At 35.4% G+C, this 25,277-nt stretch overlaps 1 protein-coding gene across 1 annotated transcript in view; it reads right to left on the bottom strand.

The window, feature by feature from the left end:
* Positions 1–25,277, bottom strand: part of LOC6034176 (MOB kinase activator-like 2) — a 259,873-nt gene that overhangs the window by 228,230 nt on the left and 6,366 nt on the right. The window contains exon 2 of the mRNA XM_038257129.1: positions 22,066–23,435. Coding sequence (XP_038113057.1) covers positions 22,066–22,070 — 5 coding nt within the window. The 5' untranslated portion in view covers positions 22,071–23,435. The remainder of the gene's footprint in view (positions 1–22,065; positions 23,436–25,277) is intronic.

The following is a 25,277-nucleotide window of genomic DNA, read 5'->3' on the forward strand; positions in this document are numbered from 1 at the left end:
AAACCGAGGAAATTCAGCAGCATAAGCCACCTGCTACTTTGCGCGTCATAACAACCCTCCTGGCAGCCAGTGGCAGGTATTGATTGCTGTGGGAGAAATTTGTGTGTTCTTCTGATAAACCTTAATAAATGCAAAAGGTAAAAATTAAGCAAATCTCAAACTCAAAACATACTTAATAATTAGAAATCTGTTTTTTCACTATTTTAAATATCCGCCATATTAATGAAGTAGAAGTTTATGCAACACGTTTTTTCAGCACGAGTCGTACATTTATCCAACGAGGTTTACCAAGTTCGATAAATACGAGTGCTGAAAAAGTCAACTTTTGCAACGAGATCCATACATTTTTTCCGCAATTCCGAAAAACAACCTTTGAGTGAAATTATAAGTCAAATGTTCATGTATTTTGTAAATTAATCGTTTAGATAAAAAAAATTTGGAAAGTATTATGTGGAAAAGTGCCACATTTATGTGGAAAAGTGCCACTATTCGATTCTGTTATTTTTGGTACAGAAAAGTAGGCACCGTTCAAGAATGGCAGGAAAAGTAAGTAGTTTCAAGACGAAATTGCAAAAAAAAGCTTTTGAAGTTATTTTTCGTATCTTTCTGAAGGATATGTTAAGCCACTTTTGTTCTTAGAATGGAGGTAATTTTTTTGTATTATGTTTTTAAATATTTCCACCTGGATTTAAATTTTGTGTTCAATGGTTTTTGATCAATTTTAAAATTTTGCGTGTTATATGATATTTTTTTTTGTATATTTGTTGATGATCTAATTCCTCCGTAGGGTATGACACTAACGTAGTTTCCTAAAGCTGCCACCAAATGTGTGGTGGCGCTGTTTTAGACAAACACAACGTTTGAAATGGGCGTAAAAAATATATGTAATTTCAAATTAACAAAACAAAACCAAATTCATCAAAATATCACCAAGACAACAATAATATAAAAGAGTTTTTGACTCAGCGAGAATAAATGAACAAGTGGAAATCCATATTTCCATTATCTTTCTCAAATTTTTAATTTTAAAAATTTACCTTTTTGTCAATTAGACTTTTCTAACAAAAAAAAATGAATAATCATTTTTGAAAAAATCTCATTTTTGATATGTTTAAGATCTCAAAAATGCCAATTTTTTAGCTATGGCACAAGTCAAAATTTATTCAACAGTGTTGTCAATTTTTCGAATTAGCTTAGCATAGCATTGGTGTCTACCCGTAGTTGCTACTCTGTTATTGGCCAGGACCTCCAAGAATTGCTCCGTGGGCCACAGATGAAGAGTAGCAACCAATCATCACCACTTCGCAACTTTCAAATGTCCCTATCATGCTGATCAATACCGACGCCGGCCACGACCAGTGGTAAGACACGGGGAAGTGGATGGGAATGTTAGTCCGATACTTGAGTGATGGGACCGCTAAATCGGCTACGTCTCCGACAAAGTATCACATGAGTTTTGAGGTGTTAGTAAGATGGGTATGAGGTCAGGAATGTGGTAGGTGATGCGGCTGGTCAAATCTATTTATAGTTCTTAATTCTTCACCGAGATTTTTGTGGTGAATTCTGGCCGTGTTGAAAGTTCAATATTCAATTTCAGCCTAGCAAGTTCTTGAATTCAACTTTGCATTCAATATTGCATTGTCTGTCCTAAGGTTCTCAGATTCTCATCAAGTTTCTTGGATTCTTATACTGCCGTTTTACGGCGATATGATGTATACGCCATTTTGGACATTTTCAATTTTATTGTACAGTCTGATAAAGAATCTTAAAAGCTACGTCCTGACGAAAGAATTTTTCAAAAAACTGCTCTGGGGCCCATTTTATTAAGCAAACAAACAATGATGTATACGCCAATTTTACTCATCATGATGTATGTATACATTGAGAATTGATAGAAGTCAAATTCAATACTGTTTGAATGATGATTTGAGGTTTTGGGACCAAATCAAGATTGGGCAATATTTCATTACATTATTTCGATTTAATTCTTAAGGGGACGTCCATTAGACATCATCCATAAAGTACGTCACGTTCTGAGGGAAGAGGGGGGTTTTGAGAAAGCGTGACGTTGCGTGTTAAAAGCATAGGGAAATCGTGACAAAGAGGGGTGGAGTACATTTTGGCTGATTTTAATGTGACGTACTTAATGGATGACACCTTATCCACATCCATGTAGACACTTTTTTGAAAATTCTAGACCCACCCACCTCCCTTGCTAACAATTGCTCATGCAAAAAATGTGTTTATGGAGCAGAGACAATCGCTAAGGGAGCGTTATTTTATTACGTAACGCAAAAAATCGGATTTTTAGACCTCCCCCCCCCCGTAACAAAATGTCCATACAAATTTTAAAAATTTTGTATGGAGCGTAACACGGCCTCTGACCCTCCCCCAACTGCGTTACGTAAAAGAACGCTCCCTAATACCTCCCCCTCTTAAAGTATCAACGTGGACAATGCATTACGGGATCCACTCAGCATTCAAAATAGCTGGCACAAAAAATAAAGCCAGCTTTGATCGAGCAATGTATACATACATCATTGGGCAGGAAAAGTAGTGATTTTTTATTGCTATTTTTACGGCCAAATGATGTTTGTGGTTTAAAATCGTAGAGAATAGGAAAAAACAAGAAATTTTGTAGGGGCCACATTTTTATTGTACTTTTAAACAGTTTCTACAGAGCAGACCTCAAATTACTCATTTTAAATTGAAAAAATGAACAACAAGAGAAAATCGTGTCTACAGCAAAATCACCTCAATGGCGTATACATCATATCGCCGTAAAACGGCAGTATAGCATTCTTAGTCCTTCTAGTCAACTAAACCTCGATGGACTGGTGGTTAGCATTTTTGTCTGCTGACCCAAAGGACGGGGGATCGAACCCCGCCGCGAGCTAATGAATTTTTCGTACATATTCATGTGTTCAGAATTCCTTCTTTCCATAATTTCTCGATAGGAGCAGATGGGAATCGTACCCAGAACCTTCCGTTTACAAAGCGAACAGGGTAACCATTCAGCCACGCCTACCCCGATTTTTTCTAATTTTAGAAAAACTAAAATAAAATCGAAAATTAAAATTAAAATTAATTTTATTTTTAAGATGATAATGCCAGCTATCGAACAGTAATTTACATAAATTTCAATATCGTGCACCGTTTTTGAGTTTGTTAATAACCTGTCTTTTTGCATGTAATAATCATGATCTATAAAAATATTTTTTAAAGAAAATTGAAAAAAAAATCCTTAACAATGTTTCAAAGATATTGAAGATACAGCCTCCGAAAAAATATCGCACAAGAAAAATAAGGTTTTCTTCACATCGCCAGAAAAGCGTTGAATTTTAAAGTGGCAATAAACGTGCTTTTCCGAGCCCTCGAATATTTTGTTATGTTTAAAAAGCTTTTGATAAGGTCTTAATTTTGCATGTAAATATACAGTTAAATTATTTTTGTCGACCTTTTCCCACGTTTTTAAAAAAACGTGATTTAGACGAAAAATTGGCAACACTGTCAAATGTATTTTGACCAACATGTGATGGCATTTTGGTCATTAAAAACAAATCCAAAAAACACGGCAAAAAATCCGATGGTAAAATCACATGCAAAAGCATGCACATCAGCTTCGTGAAAAAAGACACTTAATATTACACACTGCATGTACAATTTTTGCTAACACAAAAAAAAGTTGCAACCGAAGGGATTCAAACCCAGCACCAACAGTAAGTACTAGCGCCTTAGCTCGCTCGGCCATCAGACCGATGAAGAATGGAAAGGATAAACGAATATATAGATAGGCTACATATTTCAGAGTGTTATATACCATAGAATTTCATAAAATAATGCAAAATTTATTTTACACCCATGCCTTTTACACGCAGCTTAATAACTACTTTTTGCTGTATATTTTGGACAATCCCATTGTGTGAAAAGTCGGATTGAAAAAATGGTTTATTTTTTCAAGAATGTAACTATTTTTTCTTAAATGTCCCGAGTAATACCTACAAATTTCTTGAAGACACCAAATCGATCAGGAAATCCATTCTCAAGGTAAAGATTTTTGTACATTTTTATAGCCTTTTTAATGGACAGCTATCAAAATTATATGAAAACATGTATGCACGAACTAATGATTCAAAATGAATTTTAGGAAAAAATATAAAATTTCAAAACAAAAGCTCTTTGTAGTGAAAACTGCTTAACAGTGTTCAAAACTTTTGAAATAAAACAAATTTAAAAATTCTAAAAACGCTTCGGATTCGATTTCACCTTCGACTTAACAATTACATTTTTTAAAGATATTATCATCCAGTCCAATAAAGCAAATTTTAATTTTTGATTTTTTTAATAATAAATAAACTTAAATGTGCCCAACCCTATTTCAACCAGACATGACCGAGAGCGAGTCTCTCGTGAGTGTGTGACATTTTATTAAAAACTTTTTACGATGTTTACTTCAATTTTACGACCGTGTACGGATGAGTCATGTCGCCACCGTCAAGGTCCTTCCACACATAGTTATGGTGGCAGCTGACGTCAACCGGAGCGCCGATCACGGAAATAGCTTCGAACGAGGACGAGATGGTTTCGGGGACGTTTAATAAGCTTTCGGAACCGGACACTCCGGACTGGGGCAGGTCATGTTACAACAAACCGTCCAGTTTGGGGTGGAAACTTGCGGATCACCACTCTGGTGCGAGATTTATGGCACAGGATTCACAGTTTATGGTGTCTACGCTGGGGGGTTATCGGGTTGAGGAATGTGTTTGACTCCAACGAGATATTGAACCGGAGATTGTTGCCAATGTTTACCGACAAAGCAGGGAATCTCTCCGGGGAATGTACAAACACATTCCAGCAGATGAAGCACTGAATTCGTCATAAAAGTCTATCCGTGTTACAAAAGTTGGAATGCAGAGAATGCACTCGACTTCGACTCGACAAGGGAAGAGCAACGGTACGTGACAGTTCCGGATCATGTGACTGGAATAGGAGGACAAGTGGTAAATGCATTTTCTATTGGACACATGCTACTATTCAAATTCGATTCCCGGAGATTTCCTCCGGGGAAAATCGATAGGTTCGTGCGTGATTGAAATGCCAACCGGCGCAAATTTGTCCACTGGCAAATCAGTAAAATATTTCTAACGGAAGGTTAAACCTCCCCTCCAGCAAACGGCACTGTTGCTAGCGAAATAAAATAATTAATTAATCACATTTATGACGCTTTTTTATGTCAAGCACGCGTCAACTTTGCTCCGCACAGATCCTTCCAGAGGACATCTGTTGACGGTCTCTCTAGGCCACACTGCTGGAGCGTGGAGTTGTGTGACAAGTGTGACGCCGCCATAAAAAAGAGTTTACGACCGCTGGCTGGCTGGCTCTCTAAGCATGGCATAAATTCGCAAACCAGACCAGAGAGGAAGGTCTTTCTGGTCAAGCAAAAACATTGCCTTGCAGCATAATTTCCGGCGGACGAAGGCAAACCAGACTGGGCGATGGTTTTAGTCACTGTTTGATTTGGAGAGAAGTTACTAAATATCGATAATTTTGCTTCGCTAGAAGAAGGTGACTTAAGCGGATTGTAGTCTGGATTTCGTCATGTAGTGATGATTGTCTAAGCCAAATTTGGCGAAATTCTAGAAAATTATTGTAATGTGATAATGATCTTTCCAGCTCAGTAAACTAACACCAACCATCCATCAACAACAACATTTCATCACCCATCCTTCCAAAGCCCGAGGATGTTCGTACTAATTGAATCCTCCGACACTTCCTCAATTTCTTTTGCATCATCATCAGAACGGACATTCCAGCACACGGCAATCAATGTGTCTTCTCTTCCAAGGAGAAACGCGCTGGATGACCTTTGGCGATCTTGATTTTCCAAGGATTTTCCCACCCATCGTCATCTCCCCCACAGATAGGTAAGTTTTTTATCGATTTGCCTGCCCAGTCCAGGGCCGGCTTCCTGTTCGTTCTTGGCACACATATCCTGTTGGCATTGACAGGCCAGCATAAATTGAAATGTTGTTTCTCATTCATCCTGCCCCACGTCAGCAGGGGCAGATCCAACGAATCGATATTGGAAATTGGTGGGCAAAAGTAGTATTGTAACGTTGGATTTCTTCCCGATATTGACAACTTCGAGATGTAGCCTCTTCAGAGCGTTGAAATTATTTGGTAGAATCAAAAGTCAGGATTTAACTCAAGTTCAAAGTAACTCTTAGCCACAGTACAATCAGATTAAAGATAATTTTAAACAAAAAACTTTTAATAAAAAAAAATTAATATCAACCATCGAAAAAAAAATCCAAACAAATTTTAAAAAATTAAACTATGTATTTACAATTTTCGTAAGAAAAACTTAACAACAAACTCCTAAAAAATATGAAAGCACTCATTATTTTGATGCAGAGTAGAAACATAAACAAATAATTGTTTTTTTGAAAAACAACCGAAAACTTAAAAATACTTATAATTTCAATGGTAATTTTAAAAACAAGCAAACGTATAGATTTTGATACTTCATTTCAACTGGAAATGGCAAAATTTAAAGGGGTAATTCTCCACCAACTCACACGAAATCGGAAAAAGTTGCACCGACCCCTCTTCGATTTTCATGAAACTTTGCTGAGCAATTCTCTACGAAATCGGTCTTTTTTCTTCAATTTTAATTTTTGTATTTTTTAATCCGGCTGAAACTTTTTTGGTGCCTTCGGTATGCCCAAAGAAGCCATTTTGCATCATTAGTTTGTCCATATAATTTTCCATACAAATTCGGCAGCTGTCCATACAAAAATGATGTATGAAAATTCAAAAATCTGTATCTTTTGAAGGAATTTTTGATCGATTTGGTGTCTTCGGCAAAGTTGTAGGTATGGATACGGACTACACTGGAAAAAATAATACACGGTAAAAAAATTTGGTGATTTTTTATTTAACTTTTATCACTAAAACTTGATTTACAAAAAACACTATTTTTTTTTTTTATTTTTGATATGTTTTAGAAGACATAAAATGCCAACTTTTCAGAAATTTCCAGGTTGTGCAAAAATCACTGACCGAGTTATGAATTTTTAATCAATACTGATTTTTCAAAAATCGAAATTTTGGTCGTAAAAATTTTCAACTTCATTTTCGATGTAAAATCAAATTTGCAATCAAAAGTACTTTACTAAAATTTTGATAAAGTGCACCGTTTTCAAGTTATAGCCATATTTAAGTGACTTTTTGAAAATAGTCGCAGTTTTTCATTTTTAAATTAGTGCACATGTTTGCCCAGTTTTGAAAAAAATATTTTTGAAAAGCTGAGAAAATTCTCTATATTTTGCTTATTCGGACTATGTTGATACGACCTTTAGTTGCTGAGATATTGCAATGCAAAGGTTTAAAAACAGGAAAATTGATGTTTTCTAAGTTTCACCCAAACAACCCACCATTTTCTATCGTCAATATCTCAGCAACTAATGGTCCGATTTTCAATGTTAATATATGAAACAATTGTGAAATTTTCCGATCTTTTCGAAAAAATATTTTGGAATTTTCAAATCAAGACAAACATTTTAAAAGGGCGTAATATTGAATGTTTGGCCTTTGTGAAATGTTAGTCTTGATTTGAAAATTCCAAAATATTTTTTCGAAGAGATCGGAAAATTTCACAAATGTTTCATATATTAACATTGAAAATCGGACCATTAGTTGCTGAGATATTGACGATAGAAAATGGTGGGTTGTTTGGGTGAAACTTAGAAAACATCAATTTTCCTGTTTTTAAACCTTTGCATTGCAATATCTCAGCAACTAAAGGTCGTATCAACAAAGTCCAAATAAGCAAAATATAGAGAATTTTCTCAGCTTTTCAAAAATATTTTTTCAAAACTGGGCAAACATGTGCACTAATTTAAAAATGAAAACTGCGACTATTTTCAAAAAGTCACTTAAATATGGCTATAACTTGAAAACGGTGCACTTTATCAAAATTTCAGTAAAGTACTTTTTGATTGCAAATTTGATTTTACATCGAAAATGAAGAAAAATTTTACGACCAAAATTTCGATTTTTGAAAAATCAGTATTGATTAAAATTCATAACTCGGTCAGTGATTTTGCACAACCTGAAATTTCTGAAAAGTTGGCATTTTATGCCTTCTAAAACATATCAAAAAATAAAAAAATAAAAATAGTGTTTTTGTAAATCAAGTTTTAGTGATAAAAGTTAAATAAAAAATCACCAAATTTTTTTACCGTATTATTTTTTCCAGTGTAGTCCGTATCCATACCTACAACTTTGCCGAAGACACCAAATCGATCAAAAATTCCTTCAAAAGATACAGATTTTGAATTTTCATACATCATTTTTGTATGGACAGCTGCCGAATTTGTATGGAAAATTATATGGACAAACTAATGATGCAAAATGGCTTCTTTGGGCATACCGAAGGCACCAAAAAAGTTTCAGTCGGATTAAAAAATACAAAAAAAAAATCGAATGACCGAAATCCTAGAGAACTGCTCTGCTATAAAGGGTAATTTTGGTCCCTGATCACGAGGTCCCAAGGTTTTCCGAATTTGTGGGTGTTCCGAATATGTGGGATGACTGTACTCAAAATTCCGAAAAAAAACATATTTTTCATCAAAAAAAGTTAAAAAAATAGTTTTAAAATCGCTGCCATTTTCCGATACTCAACTGTCAAAAATCGCGAGACATGTCATTTTATGGGAAATTTAATGTTCTTTTCGAATCTGAAATAACCCATGTAAAGAATTGGTAGAGGTAGGAAGATGAGTAGACTAATGATGTACTGTGGTACGCGCGGCTGGTGCTACCCCGCGCAGTACTAATTCTCGCCTGTTTAGGTGGCAGTTCTGAAGTCGCTCTTTCTCTCTAATTTATATTTTCTCTGTGGTCCCACTCTCACCAAATTAACCCTCTCGGCTAACTGCGATCGGTGGCGCGAAGTGCACCAATGCGCCATGTATGTTTCATGTACTTTAGAGTTAGATCCCAATAAACGTCCGTTGGAAGAAGTTCGGTCTGTTTGCGAGCGGCGAATAAAAGTTCGTGTTTTAAGTACACCGCCGTGTTTCAATTCTCTCCGGAACTAGCCAGAGTGATCCGGCCCCCATCCGGTTCTGTACAACCCAGAAGGGTCATTTTTTCATTTGAAACAATTTTTTTCATTTGAAAATTACGTGTTTTTTCTAACTTTGCAGGGTTACATTTTAGAGTGTAACAATGTTCTACAAAGTTGTAGAGCAGACAAAAACAAAAAAATTGATATTTAGACATAAGGGGTTTGCAAGAATTCTTCACGAGTTATCGGAATTTCACAAAAAAAAAATTAAAAATGTTATGATTTTGACCATTTTTGACCAGTTTTTCGAATTTTTTACCCCAAAAACTCAATCGTATGCTTTTGAAAGTATTTTTTTTTTTTTGGAAAATTCAGCTAATTTTGCATAAGAATGACCCCTTGGACGATTGTTGTGGCTTGTGCATTGCGAGAATCAGAATTTTTCTTCAAAAAAAATATTTTTGTTGTGAGTGGGTGTATCCGGTTTTTTTTTTTTTTTTTTTTGAAAAATCCCCACATACAAGCCATCCTTAAATTCCTTAAACATATTTGCAATAACTTAAATCAATGTTTACAAAACGTAAAAAAGTATATCATTTTTTTCATTCAGAACGAACAACGATTGGATTTTATACGATATTTCAGTTTTGCTATAGTAATTTACCCATACTCACAAAAAATAGTTCAAGATAATTATTTGGATTATTTGGAAAAAAAATTGAAATGACTTAATGAATATTTTCCACCATAAAAAACCATTGCCAAACTCTAGTTGGAATCTTTTTTCAATTATTCCATCAATATTAAACCAGAATCATATCATTTCATTACGCTAGCTGGCTTTACTTTGTTGCTGTTTTTAGTTAAATTAGTTTTTTTTTATAAATAAATGTTGTTTTGTAAACAAAAAATGGTAAAAATCTGTTAGCATTAGCATTAGCATTTGGAGGACGCCCCACCACCGGAAGGCTCCACAACGCTTATCCCACTGTTTGGTGTGGTTGTGTTAGACCCTCATCCGGAACAATAATCCAACACGGGAGATACCATGTCTTCATCTTTTGATGAGTGTGTAATACAACCCCAAGCTATCCTCAGGGATGGGGAGGATCGTTAGTAAACACCTATCTAAAGTGCGCAAGGACCCCTACGTCACCTTAGTGGTATAGATGTTTGTAGGGAGGTTTTGGACTCAATGTTAGTAGGAGAGGTAGAACCCTAGGATACACCTCGAAAGGCGTTGCGGGTTGGTTGTAACAGTATTCCAAATTCCAATCTTTGCTCACCAAGTCGTCATGGCCTAGTGGTTAGCATTTTTGCTTACCAATCCAAAGGACGGGGGATCGAACCACGCCTCGGGTGACTTTGGTTTTTAGTTCATATTCATCATTTCAAATTTCTGTGTTCTTAACTTTCACGTTGGGAGCAGATGGGGATCGAACCCAGAACCATTCGCTTACAAAGCAAACACCGTAACCAGTCAGCCACGGCCGCTCCTTAAATGGTAAAAATCTGTTTATTCATAAAAAAAATATTATGAAAATCAGGATTTTCAATGTCATAAATGGCCTTTTCATTCTGAATTAGATTGAAATTGTGAAGGAACCTTAAACTTTAAGTAAGTTACTGAAAAATAATTGAGTGAATTTAATTTGAAAATTGCACAAAATATGACAAAATTATTCAAGAGATAGAACATAATTTTCAAACAAGTATGCTTGAAATTTCCGACTTATTGACAAAAAATCACAAATTCCAGACTTTTGCCGATTTTTGCGGGTTTTGGCGATTTTCCGACTTTCCCGATTTCCCGCCCTGAGTGGCCACCCTGAAAGTTTTTTTACTCTTCGCATGTCTTGTTTGGTCTGATGTAGGAAGGATAGTCCTTCGGCCTTCTTATTCATAACGGTTGTTGGAGTGACAGTGACCTCCCGGAAGGTTACCCTGCCCAAAATGGGTCGAGAATTGGCTACGTTGGGTTTTTCGTTATTTTCGAATGCGGACTCTGCCAAAGACAAGTTCTAGGACATAATTAAATCGACTTCTAGTAAAGTTATAAAACGAAAGAAAATTGAGTTTAATTTATCCGAATTTCTAAATAGTCTTTTGAGTCGTTAGAAATTAAATTATATCTAGAATAATCTCTTGAATCTGCGTAATCTGGCAGGTATTAGCCTCCGGTTTTATGTTCCACCAAGCGACACCTGCTTGGAAATTTAATCCAGCATTTTACAACTTTTGTCCCAACAAAATAATAATATTCCTAACACAAATGTCCCCTTAAGCCCTGCCCTAGACCAGAAGTTCCGAGCCCTTAAAACGAAAATTACAATAATTACATTCCTCTCTGTCCCTCGACCCTAGATTTTTCATACCTTTTAACCTTCAAGGCGCAACTTTTCCACCCGAAAAAAGTGCGAGGGTGGCCTGAAAATGCGAAACAAGTGTAACAAACATTTCACGTGGCACGCATTATGCCCGCTTACCTGACACTTGGTAAATGTAATTGATGGCTCTAGGGTGTGGGCATCAGGCTTCTTCAGAAAGCAAAGTCTGCAAAAAATGCCACCCTTCAGAAATACCAGAACCATCTGAGAAGGCGTTCGAGAAACGAAAAAGAAACACACTTTTATTGGTCCACTTTGCCGGCAGGCGTGAAGCAAAAAAAACGCACACACGGGTCCCCCACAGACCGTTATTATGAAGAAAAAATTTCCACCCAAACCAATGATTGGACATGGTTTCTGGGACCATTCTGCACCTCTGGGCCAAGTTTCAAAATATTTGCCGGCAGAAATTTCGAATACGGTCAGTTTTAGTATTTTTAGTTGAAATTAAGGGGAAATCACATGTAAAATGCATAGGAAAACTTCAAAGTTTCAATGCTTAAACTCTGAAACGTTACTGATCATGGTTTTAAATTGTACTTACATGTAGCAAAATGATATAAAACGATTTACGGAACTGACTTAGCCGGATTAAGCCGTAGTTAAGTGACTTAAGTACATTATTTACAAGTTTATATCTAAATATTTTTAAATCTCCTACATTAGGCAATTTTAAGTCTAGGAAGACTAGATTGCATAAAAATAATTAAAATGGGGTGACTTTGAGCCAAGGGGTGACAATGTACAAAAGATTGTTTTGATAAGCATTAAGTTTATGTCAATATTTGTTTGTAGACTGCTTAATTTGGTCTATTTATGTTCCCAAACCCAAAAATAATTTGATGATATTGCTTCGCAGATCGCAAATTAATATGTTTGAATAGGCCTATTGATTTTAAATCACCTATAAGTGACAGATTTAAAAATGCTGCGCACATGTTCCAGTTCTGAATCGATTCGTTCTGAATATAAATAAAAGAAAAACAATTATGTGACGTGTCAAGTTTGTAATCAAAAATCACATTGTTTTGTTTTAAAACGTTTAGAAATTTGAATGAAATGCAGTGAGTATTTCAGCTGTAATTTGACTCAAACATTTTTGTTGCCCTGTATAATGATTATAATTAGCAAAAGTTTAATGGCACAACTTCCCACAGGATTAATATCTCAAACTAATTATGATTTTGCAAAATTGCAGGTAATCATCACAAAACTGTATTTTATAATTGATTAATGTATTGTTGATACAGTTTGATCATCAATGAAATTCATCAAAACTTATTATTGATCAGCAAGTACTTTTACTGATAATATATTTAGTTAAAACAAAACCTACTCCTGTCTCATGTGAAAACACAACCACTCATCCACTATTTTAACAATCCCGACATATCTTAAGAAAATGTGAAAATAGTATAGTCTGATATGTATAGGTTATTGAACTTATAAATATTTACATATGAATGACGATTTAAGTTTTCAATGTAGTTTGTGTCTTAAAACTCTTGTCAGGCTAGGTTTTTATTTAACTTTTATGGAATTTTTCAAAATTGTGGGAGAGGACAACAATATTTGCAACGAGTAATCCTTATAATTCAAGCTTATCGAGCTTGTTGTTAAGCTATTTAGTTATTAAACAAACGTAAAATTTGGTACAATGTCACCCCTTGGCTCAAAGTCACCCCATTTTAATTATTTTTATGCAATCTAGTCTTCCTAGACTTAAAATTGCCTAATGTAGGAGATTTAAAAATATTTAGATATAAACTTGTAAATAATGTACTTAAGTCACTTAACTACGGCTTAATCCGGCTAAGTCAGTTCCGTAAATCGTTTTATATCATTTTGCTACATGTAAGTACAATTTAAAACCATGATCAGTAACGTTTCAGAGTTTAAGCATTGAAACTTTGAAGTTTTCCTATGCATTTTACATGTGATTTCCCTTAATTTCAACTAAAAATACTAAAACTGACCGTATTCGAAATTTCTGCCGGCAAATATTTTGAAACTTGGCCCAGAGGTGCAGAATGGTCCCAGAAACCATGTCCAATCATTGGTTTGGGTGGAAATTTTTTCTTCATAATAACGGTCTGTGGGGGACCCGTGGCACATTTTTATATCAGACGTGAATTCCGGATTCTAATTGAATGGCCAAATCTCCTCCTTCAAAAATTACCTTTCAGCAGCGCTGACGTGAATGGGCTTCGCAGCAAGCCCCTCTTTTTTCTTGCTGACCCCCAACCTGAAGTACCATAACTTACTGGGTAAACCACTACCACCAACAGAGAGAGAGTGAGGAAACCATGGGGCGCACGATAAATCATTACCTCGGGAGGACCTTGAAATTTGCAAGATCATTAATCAACATCACACACACACACACACACACACACACACACACACACGTTTCATTCAGTGTCGTTGGCGATTCTTTATGTTGCGTTCTGTTGGCAGCATTTTTTGCTGTAAATTCTTATATAAGATGGTTCTGTTGCCAACCGATTGGTGAAGTGACGAAATAAAAAAGTCTAATTTAAAGATTAAACTTCAGAATTAATAAAATACCCAAAATGTCTAGCCTCAAGAACCATTATTAAATCTAGATAATGTTTTGCCATTACTCTACTTTTGGATAAATATCTAAACTAAATAACGAAAAATTTATCTGGCAACCATGTTAAAAGTAAGTTAACTTATGGGAAATTTATCCTTTTGTTCAAAGTCAGATCCTGTTTTTCTAAGTTATGAAAATGACTTTGGATATTTCTTTTTTGTAGTTTATCAAAAATATCGAAAATCTGGCAACCCTGCTCCATGATATAAGCTACAGAGTTGAATATATTTTAAACAGTAGCTGAACAAGACTAATTTACCAGATCAACGTTTTATCGGCCTTATTTTGATTGCAGGGTGTCCATTCAAATTACATTTATACAATAAAAAAAATTGTTTTGCTACTTTGTTACCAAACATGACAAAGCTTCTAATTAAAGCCTCCTTTATATTACTAATTGCTCTCAGCACAGGCAAGAGCTATTGCCGATGGTTACATAAATTAAGAAAGCCCTAAAATTGTAATATATTTTCCCTCCCACTTTCTCCATTTCTCCGGAATAAAAACACAAGTATACTCAATATATTAAGCTTCTGGAAGGTTTGGAGCAATTTATCCAACACTTTCGTCCCACCCTCTATCGGCAGCACAACAAGACGTCGAACACAAAAACTTTTCCACGATATTTTTAGCTAGCTGTCATGCTCGTGCTGTATTTTGTGGATTGCAGAAAACACAAGAAGCAAAAAAACAACAACAACAACAAAACCACTTACAGCACACACATTCTCGAAAATAATCGCGTGATGTTTTAAAAGGCCAAAACCCAAATAAATAGCGCAGCACAGGACGAGATCTCGCGCTCACATAACACACCAATACCAATACCACCAGAGAAGAGAGCGGGAAAAAAAAGGACGACATTTATTGAGCGAGAGCGAGTCCTGTTCAGTGTTTGTGAAGGAAGGGAGCTCTATAGCACCGGAGAATGACGAACGAAGTTATCATATGATTACGCAAATATAGATGTAAGTTGTGCAGTAGGCAAAGGATAACGGGGAAGTTTGTGCCAATCTGACAGTATCTAACAGTAGAAGGAGGAGGGAAGTGATGCCAGATGAACTTAGGACAAATAAATATTCTTCATTTTCTATCATTGATTTCAAAGTTAACAATGTAAATTTATTTGCTATATGTTATAATTAGGAAAAATATTCTGAATTGTCAAGATCCTATGGGTGAAGAGTTAGGGAATTTCATGGACTATACTTCCGTTCTACGCATAATTGTCGCATTTTTAAGTTTAGTCTGATGTGTACATTAAGAAAAACACATAAAATCTGGTACTTTGATCGGAAACTCATTAAAAACAACACCAAGTCTGTTTGCCCCTACATTAAACTTCTACGCATAATTGTCCCACCAAGTGTTTTATTACACGTAATCTTTAGTTTTACTAAGCATTATGTCTTGTTTACCTGTTGTATAGCAAGAGAATCACAAATAAGGGTGATAAACTGCTAACTGGGGCGATTAGGGACACGTAGGGCGAATAGGAACCCACGGGACAATTATGCGTAGAAACACAGAAATCGGTCGAAAAATTTCAATCGCTTTATTCTCATTTGCACTTTTTTGAACATGGGACAATTATGCGTAGAACGGCAGTATAAGCCTGCGGTATAAACTTTTTGGCCAATCACAGTTTTTCTTATAGTTTTTAGATTTTTCTATAACAAACATTTTACACCGTTAATTGTTGACCTGTAGGCCGCCATAGCGGCACTTTTTGGTCTCAATTTTGTCATATTCGTAATCCTCGGAAAATTTCACGTAAGTTAGAAGTATTGGAGTTGTAAATTTGATTTAAAAAATAATTAATAAAAACATTTTTGAAAAAAGAAACAGATCATATTTACTCTGTGATCAATACGTCAAATGCTGTATCAAGTGGGCGAATATCTGTTCTACCCCTAATCCAACAAATTGTTAAAAAATATTTTAATTCATTCTAAATGGCATTTTTTCCAACCAAATTTACAGCTCCAATACTTCTCACTTCAGTGAAATTTTCCGAGGATTCCGAATATGACAAAATTGCGACCAAAAAGTGCCGCTATGGAGGCCTACAGGGCAAAAACTAACGTTGTAAAATGTTTGTTATAGAAAAATCGAAAAACTATGAGAAAAACTGCGATTGGCCAAAAAGTTAATACCGTAGGCTTATAGTCCATGAAATCCTTAACTTTAGATCCATAGGAGTATGGATGTTGGAGGCTGTTGCAAAAAGATATTAAGGTTTTAAAACAATCCATTTTCAAAAGTAATTTGCAAAAGCTATGAGAAAAAATCAAACAAATACTGGATGTCTATGGCACATTTTGAAGTGCTCCAAAAAACCTTTCGAATGCATCTAAGAGGGTTGGAATTGATGAAGTTTTACGGAAATGCGAGCGATTTTAAGATTTTTTTATGTTTTTGGACAACAAACTTCAAAGCCCATTTTACCCCACTTCCTTTTGTCGTAGAGGGCCCATATTTTCCATAAGTTTTATCTCATATTTTTCATAAGTTTTATCTTATTTTATTATATTTTTTCATAAGTTTTATGTATAGACAAACAAACGCTTAAAGTTTCATCCAAATCGGAACACCTCAATACGACCTCTAGAACAAACCGAGCAATATTTACAAATACTGCCTCTTAACGATAATGTATCGTCGGGTCGATAACGGTTATTTATTGTTATCGGTATTTTATTGGAGTTTTCTTTGTAAAATACTCAAATTATCACAAATTACCGTAGTTTTTTAAATATTTTTTTTTATTCTTTATTTTTATTTTTTGAAAAATATTGACTCAAATTTTCACAAAATACTATGTTTAAAAACGTATTTTCGCATCGCGTCGCTAGGAGACGGTGATTTTAGCGGATTTCAGACTGGATTTCGCCATGTTATAATTTAAAAACACCGTATTTTTCATAACAAAATTAAAATTGTATTTTTGTATTTTATATTTGTTTTCTTGAAAGAAATACGGTGTGTTGTGAAAAATAGTATTTTATTAACAAAACTCTAATAAAAGTGAAAATGCATACAAAGTTTCGCTTCGTTTGATACTCATATTGCAATTTAAAAAAATTGAGTATGATGCGTTTTTTTTGTGTAAACTTAAGTATTTTTTTGAACAAATATTTAAAAAAGTAAAAAAGCAAACAAAAATTTGCTTCGTTTAATACCCATATTTAAGTATTGTCGAAAATAGTACAGTATTTTATAGGCCGTTGCAAATATTTTTCAAAGTGCTCTAGAAAAAATGGAGAAACTCAATTTAATATCAAGATTGATATCAGATAATATTGGTTTCTGAAGCAACTGGAAATAGACCTAACTTAATGAAAATAAACTTTTACAAATCAGGTAAGCTTTTTGAACAATAATTGGATACAGAATAAAGAATACGAATAGTTTACGTTTTTGTTTACCATGATTAAATTAGATGAAAATTGAATTGGTTTCATTAAATATTTCAAATAGGTTTTTGCAAGAAGAATTACTTCAATTCGTTGAAAAAATCAATTTAAAGTAACAGAATTATGAAGCACTGGTAAACTTTGTATTGTTTAAGAGGTGCCCGAAAATGCAAACATGGTTGAATAACTTGCCCCAAATATTTGAAAACATTGAGTTGTTTGAAGTAAAACAAACACGAGAAGTTAGATTTTTAAGGAAAAACTTAACTTGGTTTAGACAAGTTATTTGTTATGAAAAAAATAATTTCTGAATGATTTTATTCGTTTCAACTTAGTGTGTCAAACCATACTTTCTCAAACTGGTCACAGAGGCAAGTTTTAAAGAAATTTAAGATTGTGGAGTACTGATTCATTTTACTTATTGTCCAAACACTTTGATGAAAAAATACTTTTTAACAAAAATACAACAGATCATTTTTAGATTTATTGTACGATTTGGGCTTAAACTATTAGAAAAATATACATTTTCTTGTAGTTGTATGAATTTTAACATGCAGTCAAGCTATTAGTCGATCTTTACACTGCCCATAATTGAAAATTCGGCTATTATGCCAAATCAAGTATTCCGAGAAAAACGCGTTTCAGTGTTTGTCACAAAATCTCCGTCAAGGCAATTTCCCATGAGAGTGGCATATTAGCCATTTGGTTTTTCGCATCGGCAGCCAAGTCTAAACACTATTTCAGTGAAATTCAAGTTCCAGGAGATGCGTTGGAACATCCTCTACCGCCTGCACGGAGAAAAAAGAGTTCTTAAAATCGTGAACAAGCGTTCATGAAAATGGGAACCTCGAACAAAGTGTTCAAATTCCATGGTACGATTTTGAAAAACGTACCATGAAATTTGAACACTTTGTTCGTGGTTCTCATTTTCATGAACGCTTGTTCACGATTTTGGGAACTCTTTTTTCTCCGTGTGGTGCTAATATCTCGTTTTTGCCAAAAGTGGATATTAGCCGTTTTTTCAATGGTGGGCAGTACACTTATTTTAACCAAAAAGTCGCTGTTCTATTCAATTTTCGTGCAAAATATGATTCAAAACTAAGATTAGAGCAATCTTCAATAATTTTAAAATTTCCCGGAAATTTCCGATATTTCCCGGGAAATTGGTTGAAAATTTCCCGTTTCCCGGGAAATTGGACGCTCTATTCCAGGATTATGATTTTTGATTATTTTTTTACTTTTGTGCACTTTTCTCAATTTTTATATTGCTTTATGTTTCAATTTTGTGTAATTTTTTTTTATTTTCCGCTGAAATTTGATTTGGCTGTTTGATTTTTTCAATATGAAGTTTGATTTTCGATGAGTCAATGCACAGTGCAGGTCGCAAAATTGAGTGGAACTTGGAGTTTTCAAAAACAGGTAAAGTTTTCGAGATTTGGTATTTTCAGAAGTGTTCTCACATACTTTTGAGAAGAGACATTTTTTAACGTGAATGAAAATTAGGGTGGTTCCCGATTAGGGTGTTTTAGAAAATCTAACTTTCGAGCAATATTTTTTAGAATTTTAGATGTTTCCACTTCTGGAAAGTTGTTGGACATATCCAAGCGATTTTGTAGAAGACACCAAAACATTAGGTCTATTCCCGTACTTGCAGAATTGCAGAATTTCTGCAGCTTCTGCAGAATTCTGCAGCCAGCATAAGTCACTTTTTTGCAGCACGTTCCCGTACTTTTCAGCTCGCTCTCTTCATCTCTCTCTTTTGCAGAAGTTCTGCAAGGAGAGAAGCCGCAAAACTTTTGCCTGGGTAGCGCGTTCCGGTACTTTTTCTGCAATATTGTACACAGTTGAGCGGATTTACTCAAATTGGGTATTGAAGTTTTTTTTTTTTTAATTATTTCAAAACAATTAAAAAAATGGATTGAAAAAAATTGTAATTGAAAGAAGTTTACTTCTAAAACGGGGACTTATTTTTTATGCAAATCAACATTTTATCTAAAAAATCCAGCATGTACCATTTATTAAACTAGAAATTAATAATGCTTAGGTAGACATTTTATATTAAAAACAACTCAAAACATTACATTAGGTAAACAATTTAAGAAATGAGAATGACAGGTACGTTTAAAAAACATAATTAAAAAAAGAAAAAGGTTTAATATAGTAGGTATATTTATATAGACCATAAATACATGTTCTGTTCTAATAGCAAAATGTTTGAAAGATAACTTAAATAAATTATGATTGGATTTCACATCGAAGAACAACGGTGACGCAGCGAAATTGACAAATAAAAAAAATGAATCACAAACTCTACAATTTTGAAACTCATAAATTTATAAATCTGAAAATTAAGAAATTCGCGATTAAAAATATAAAAAGAACTATTGTCAAATTGGGGAACTTCAAAAATATAAAGCAGATATCAGAGAAATTTAAAAATGCAAATATTTATTTAAAAAAAAAAACAATAAATCAGAAATTCAAAGCTTGAAAAATCAAATAATTAAAAAATTAAACATTGAAAATTTAAAAAAAAATCTTAATTTTCAAAATTCGAATAAAAAATTAAGGTTCCTAACTTAAAAGTTCCATAACTTAAAAATTCAAATATTTTTAAATTCGAAATAAATGAATCAAAAGTTTGAATATTTCAAAGTTCAGAACACCAAAAATTTTAAAGTTACAGTTTAAAAAAATAATAAAAAATAAAGACATTGAAAAAAAAAACAAAAATAAGTAAAATTTTAAAATTTTGTACATAAATTAAAACTAAAATATTAAAAAATAGAAACAGTTCGTACTCTATTTTTCGAAGAACTCGTCAAAATGTTCAATCCCTAAATCCTTTAAACCTGATTTTCTAACGACTCCAAAAAAAGGTACTTTTTGTGATTCAAGATGGCGCATTTAAGAATTTTCGAATTTAAACTTCCTAAAATTTAAGAATTCGACTAAATTTCATCACATTTTTTGGTTCAAATAAGAATACAAATTGGTAGCACCGTTAAAGGTACAATTTATTATTTGGCAATTAAATTTACCTATTATTTAAAGATTTAAACACACATATTTAGTCTATTCAAGAAGTTATCATTTTAATACTAAAAAATATCGCTGTATCATTTACATTAATAAACTAAGCATGAAATCGTTCTCAAAAAAATCGTTCTCAATAAAACCAGACGTAAAAAAAAACCAACTACCCAAAAAATCCATCAATGTAAAATATACAAACGTCTCTTCAAAAGACTAATTCAATTTAGTTATAATAAAAAAAATATTATAACTAATAATAAAATGCTTGATTTCACCCAAATTGCAAACTTTATGTAAGCGTGTACTCAACATCCATCACACCAACTTGCAGTCACTTTTCAACAAGAAAGAGAAGAGAGAGTTTGCAGAAAAGTACGGGAACTGTTTTGCTGCAACTTCTGTCTCTCTCATTGCAGAAGTTCTGCCTGGGAAAAAAGTTACTTATGTTGCAGAAAAGTACGGGAACATTCTGCTGCCGATTTCGTGCAGAATTGCAGAATTCTGCAGTACGGGAATAGACCTATTATCTCGCAATCTACGCCTTCTACGACTTATTTTGTCAGAAGCATCAAAGAAAATCTTAGAAAAATGTTTTTGGCATGGTATTTCAGGGTTAAGTTCAAGAGAAAAGTGGAGCTCTAAAAAACAATTATTTTCTTTCTTTTTTTTTTGAATAAAATATTTTCTGCTTAAGGGTCAAAAGCCATTTTGGTAAACATACGCAATTTTAAAACCCACATATCAAGCAAAACAATGTAAATGGGAAAATGTCAAATTGTCAATAAAGAGCCTATCCTGCTCACGTCAGTTGATGTTTGCATTTGGAACGAGCAGGATATTTCGTAAAAGCGCAAGCCAAATTTTATGCACCAATACATCTTTTTTCTAAATTTTAAGCATTGAAGTGCACTAAAAACTGCTGCCCCTATTCAAACTTTAGTCCCAATTCGCCCCAGTTGACGATATTTGTTTTCCATGTAATTTTGCCCGCCGAATCTGCTCTCTGAATTGAGCCAAAGTTTCGAAATGTCTATTTATGTTCATATTTTGGGATTCTATGGGATTATATGGTTATCTTAATATGACCCCAAAAAGCTCAAAAGTGATTAGGGACCTAAATTTTTTTTTTCACTGAAAAAAATTATCAATTGCAAATTTGATATAACCGACGTCATAATGGATGTAAGAACATCGTCTTCTGGCATCCATTGGCAGAGATTCTGACAAATTTGTCAGAGTCTTACCTCAGACAAAAATCCTTAAATCTAACAATCCAAACCAACATTTTGGCAACTCTGCCGCACCAGCTCACAACAACAACATCGCACCAGCCGATCAGCCGATGACAGGCCGATGCGGGGTGCACGGACAATGCCAAGGGGGAGGAAAACTCGTTTGCGCGATGGAAAAAGTAGCTGGTTTTGTTTTCCCCCCATTCATGCGCCCCAAAAGTAAGACAACAAATTACACAACACGACGACGTCGAGTCGTGATTTCCTTTTTTTTTGCGGTATTTTAAGGATGCTTCAAACTTACCCCATAAACCAGTCCACGGTGTCGCGCAGATATTCTGGAAGTCGCTCCAGTTTGACGGCTTTTCTCTAGTTCTCCGCGGGGTCAGCAAAAAAAAAGTGACGGCACGTTTCGACGACGGCGTTTGCTGTCGCTGGATTCTCTTTGCTCGCGTGCTCGTTACTTGGCAGAGACACACATTCACACACACACACACCTGGCTGACTGCCCTCGGAGACACCAGCAGCAGCAGATTCACTTATATAATACTAAACACACACTTTTCTGGTGAATTTTCCTTTAATTTTCTACGGGGGAAACTGACCTGAGATTCAGCGGGGTGGGAGGGGGCTTAACAATCTCTCACTTTGCAATTACTTCGAGGGATGTGTAACAAAACTAGTGCGGGAGTTCTGTCCGAGAAAAGAAGAACTGTTTTTTTTTTCGAAACCAACACACCAAGACACTTGTTTCGCTTTCGCGTACGGATGGTGATTTTGCGCTTTTTCCCTAGCAGCAGCGGGAGATTCCTCGGGAGATTCTGGTGAGTTTCCAGCAGCAGCTGCAGCACCGGACACTCGCCACCAACTGGTTCTGAATCATTGATTTTTTCCTCTTGGCTCCTTTTGACGTTTCACTGCGGCGCGGTGCCGTGTGTGTTTTCCGTCGGAGGCCTCTCTTTTTATTCTCTCCGGTGATGACCGACGACCACCCTCGGCTGGTTGGTTCTGCCTTAGCCTAGTTTCGATCCTTCAAACTTTCACACACTCATCGCCGCACTAATCCGGGAGGGTGGTAAAAAGCCTGGTGCGGTGTTCCAACGCAAGGACGAACTTCAAGGGGGTTGAAGGAAAAGTCTCAGCCCGCGCACACACACACACTCAGTTACCACTGTAGTGAAAAACACCCCCGAATTGTTTTGCTACTTCTGCTCACGTCACAAAAGAAGAGTGAATTCCGAGTGACTCTTTCTTTCCGTCTTTCCGATATTGCCAAAGCGGTCTCGACCTTTCTTCACAGATTTGCTCTTAAAAATAGAGCAGCGCACTTATGACACACTCGGCGCGAACTCTGCCTGCACAAAGGGCTCCTCAAAATCTGTAACCTGTCTGTGAGAAGGGACCACACGAATTTCCTTCCGTCAGCTTCTGTTTCGATGTTACACATTCGAATTTTCACGCTCGCTCACACACACGGTCGACGCGGATGTGTCACGCCACCGTCGCAGCTCAGGCCTCTCTCTCTCTCTCTCTCTGGGTGGGAAAAATCGCTCCCTCTCCGGAAAATGATTTGGGCCGGAATTGGTTCGAAGGAGTTGCTGGATCCGCGCTCGCGAGCTTTGGAGGTCCTTTCGGAGGAAGTTTGGGCAGTGTGATGGGTTAAACGACGGCTTCCTGTAAAGGAAATGTGGGGAGATTATTAGTTTGGCTATTTTAGTTGTAGCTTCTAGCTGGAAACTTTTTTTTGAAATTTGTTTGCCATTTCTCAAACTGCTCCTTTCGGGCTATTTAAGTGATCTACCTTCCTACTAACATCTACTAACAAAGTATCTACAAACATCTACTCCACGTAGAGATCCTTGCGCACTCTAGATAATATCTATGTATTTATTTGGTAACATTTCATCTCCATATTAAATTTTCCAGTATTGCGAAACATTGGATTTAAACAAGAGTGGGACTCTTACTCAACGTAAAATTTATTGTTTTCTTTTGGGATGGAACAAGCTCTAATCTAATATAATCTAACACAAAAGCAGCCAGTCCTATGAAATCACGCTGGAAAGTATTGTGATAACGCCCCAAGCACTTTTCTTGTCAATATTAGTAATTGCAGTACATCCGAGAACTCCCGAAAATGAATTGCAAAAAATAAAGCGGCCAGCCCTACTGCGTTGTGTTTACCGCAAAGAGGATTCTTTGAACGGATCACATTTCACAGAATCTACAGGGGAGGAAGGATGCGTGGACATACCGTAACAAACGCTCCGAAATAGTTGTGGCTGGGTGTGTAAGTGTAAATTTAGCAAATAATTATATTTAAAGGGGGGTTCCTGGAAATGGAGAAATGGGGATAGGGAAAATGGAAGATGGAGAAGTGGTAGGAAAGATATTTTATTTTATCAATAGTATATGATTTATATTGGTATGGTATGTATGTAAAAAAATCAGCAAAACACTATGGAAAGATCTCACCAAAATCTGGATATTTTAAATAAGCAGCTTCAATCTTCATTTTCCTGCAACCGGAATTGGACACAGCCTGACGGCGTGACGATCGTTACCTCGTCTAGGTTCTTGAAAGTTTTCCGTCGACGAACCAAATCGAATCGAATCTGCTTCCATTTAGGGGCTGTTTAAGTGAAGGGAAAGGCTCAGCAGGTTGCAAACAGCTTCAGACTTTGCCGCAAGGGAATCTTCACCGCTCCGCCATACGATAAAATTCACGGAGAACTTCACATTTGTCTTCAGCCACATAAAGATTCACTTGCAGAATAAAGTCATCCGAAGAACAAATCCGAAACCGTCGTGGAATTTTGTAAAAATTTGCCAAAAGAAGCGAGAAATAACTTTAAAAAAACCGGAGAAAACGTCAAACTTACGACACCGAAAAAAATTGACGTCCAAACTCTCCCATGGCTACTTCGATCTCCCAATCATTTGGGATGGAACAAGCCCAAAAGAAAACTTTATCGCTTACGAACTTTTGTCAATCGCGAAAGAGAGAGGAGGCGAAACAAGCAAAAGTGAATCGCTCCCGAACCTTTCAAAGAAAATCAATCAGTCGAAGATATTTTGTGAATTTATTTATTTTGTTTTTTACAAACATTTTTCATCTGCGAAAAGGAATGACATGTCATTTTTCGACGTGTGACGTATTACCTGCAAGTGTGGTAGTGTTATCGGTGTCGTTTCGTTTTTACCGATCTTTCGTGCGCGAGAGAGGAAGGCCATGAGCCATGTTTCCTTCCGATATTTTCTTGATGAGCGTGATTTGCTTTTAATTTGTGCCAATGTCAAAGTGTAAACAAACCCGAGCAGACGGAAATAACTTGGGAATAACATTTTTAATGTTTGAAAATACTAGGCCAATAACATTTTTTGTTATTTATAACAAGATTTGTGATTCGTCGATATGATTTTTTTGTTATTGGATTGTTATGGTAATAACAGTAACAGTGGCAGTGCGTGGCCGAATGGTTACGCTGTCCGCTTTGTAAGCGGATGATTCTGGGT

This window comes from Culex quinquefasciatus, chromosome 2 (assembly GCF_015732765.1).
Source record: "Culex quinquefasciatus strain JHB chromosome 2, VPISU_Cqui_1.0_pri_paternal, whole genome shotgun sequence".
Classification (NCBI taxonomy): Eukaryota; Metazoa; Arthropoda; class Insecta; order Diptera; family Culicidae; genus Culex; species Culex quinquefasciatus.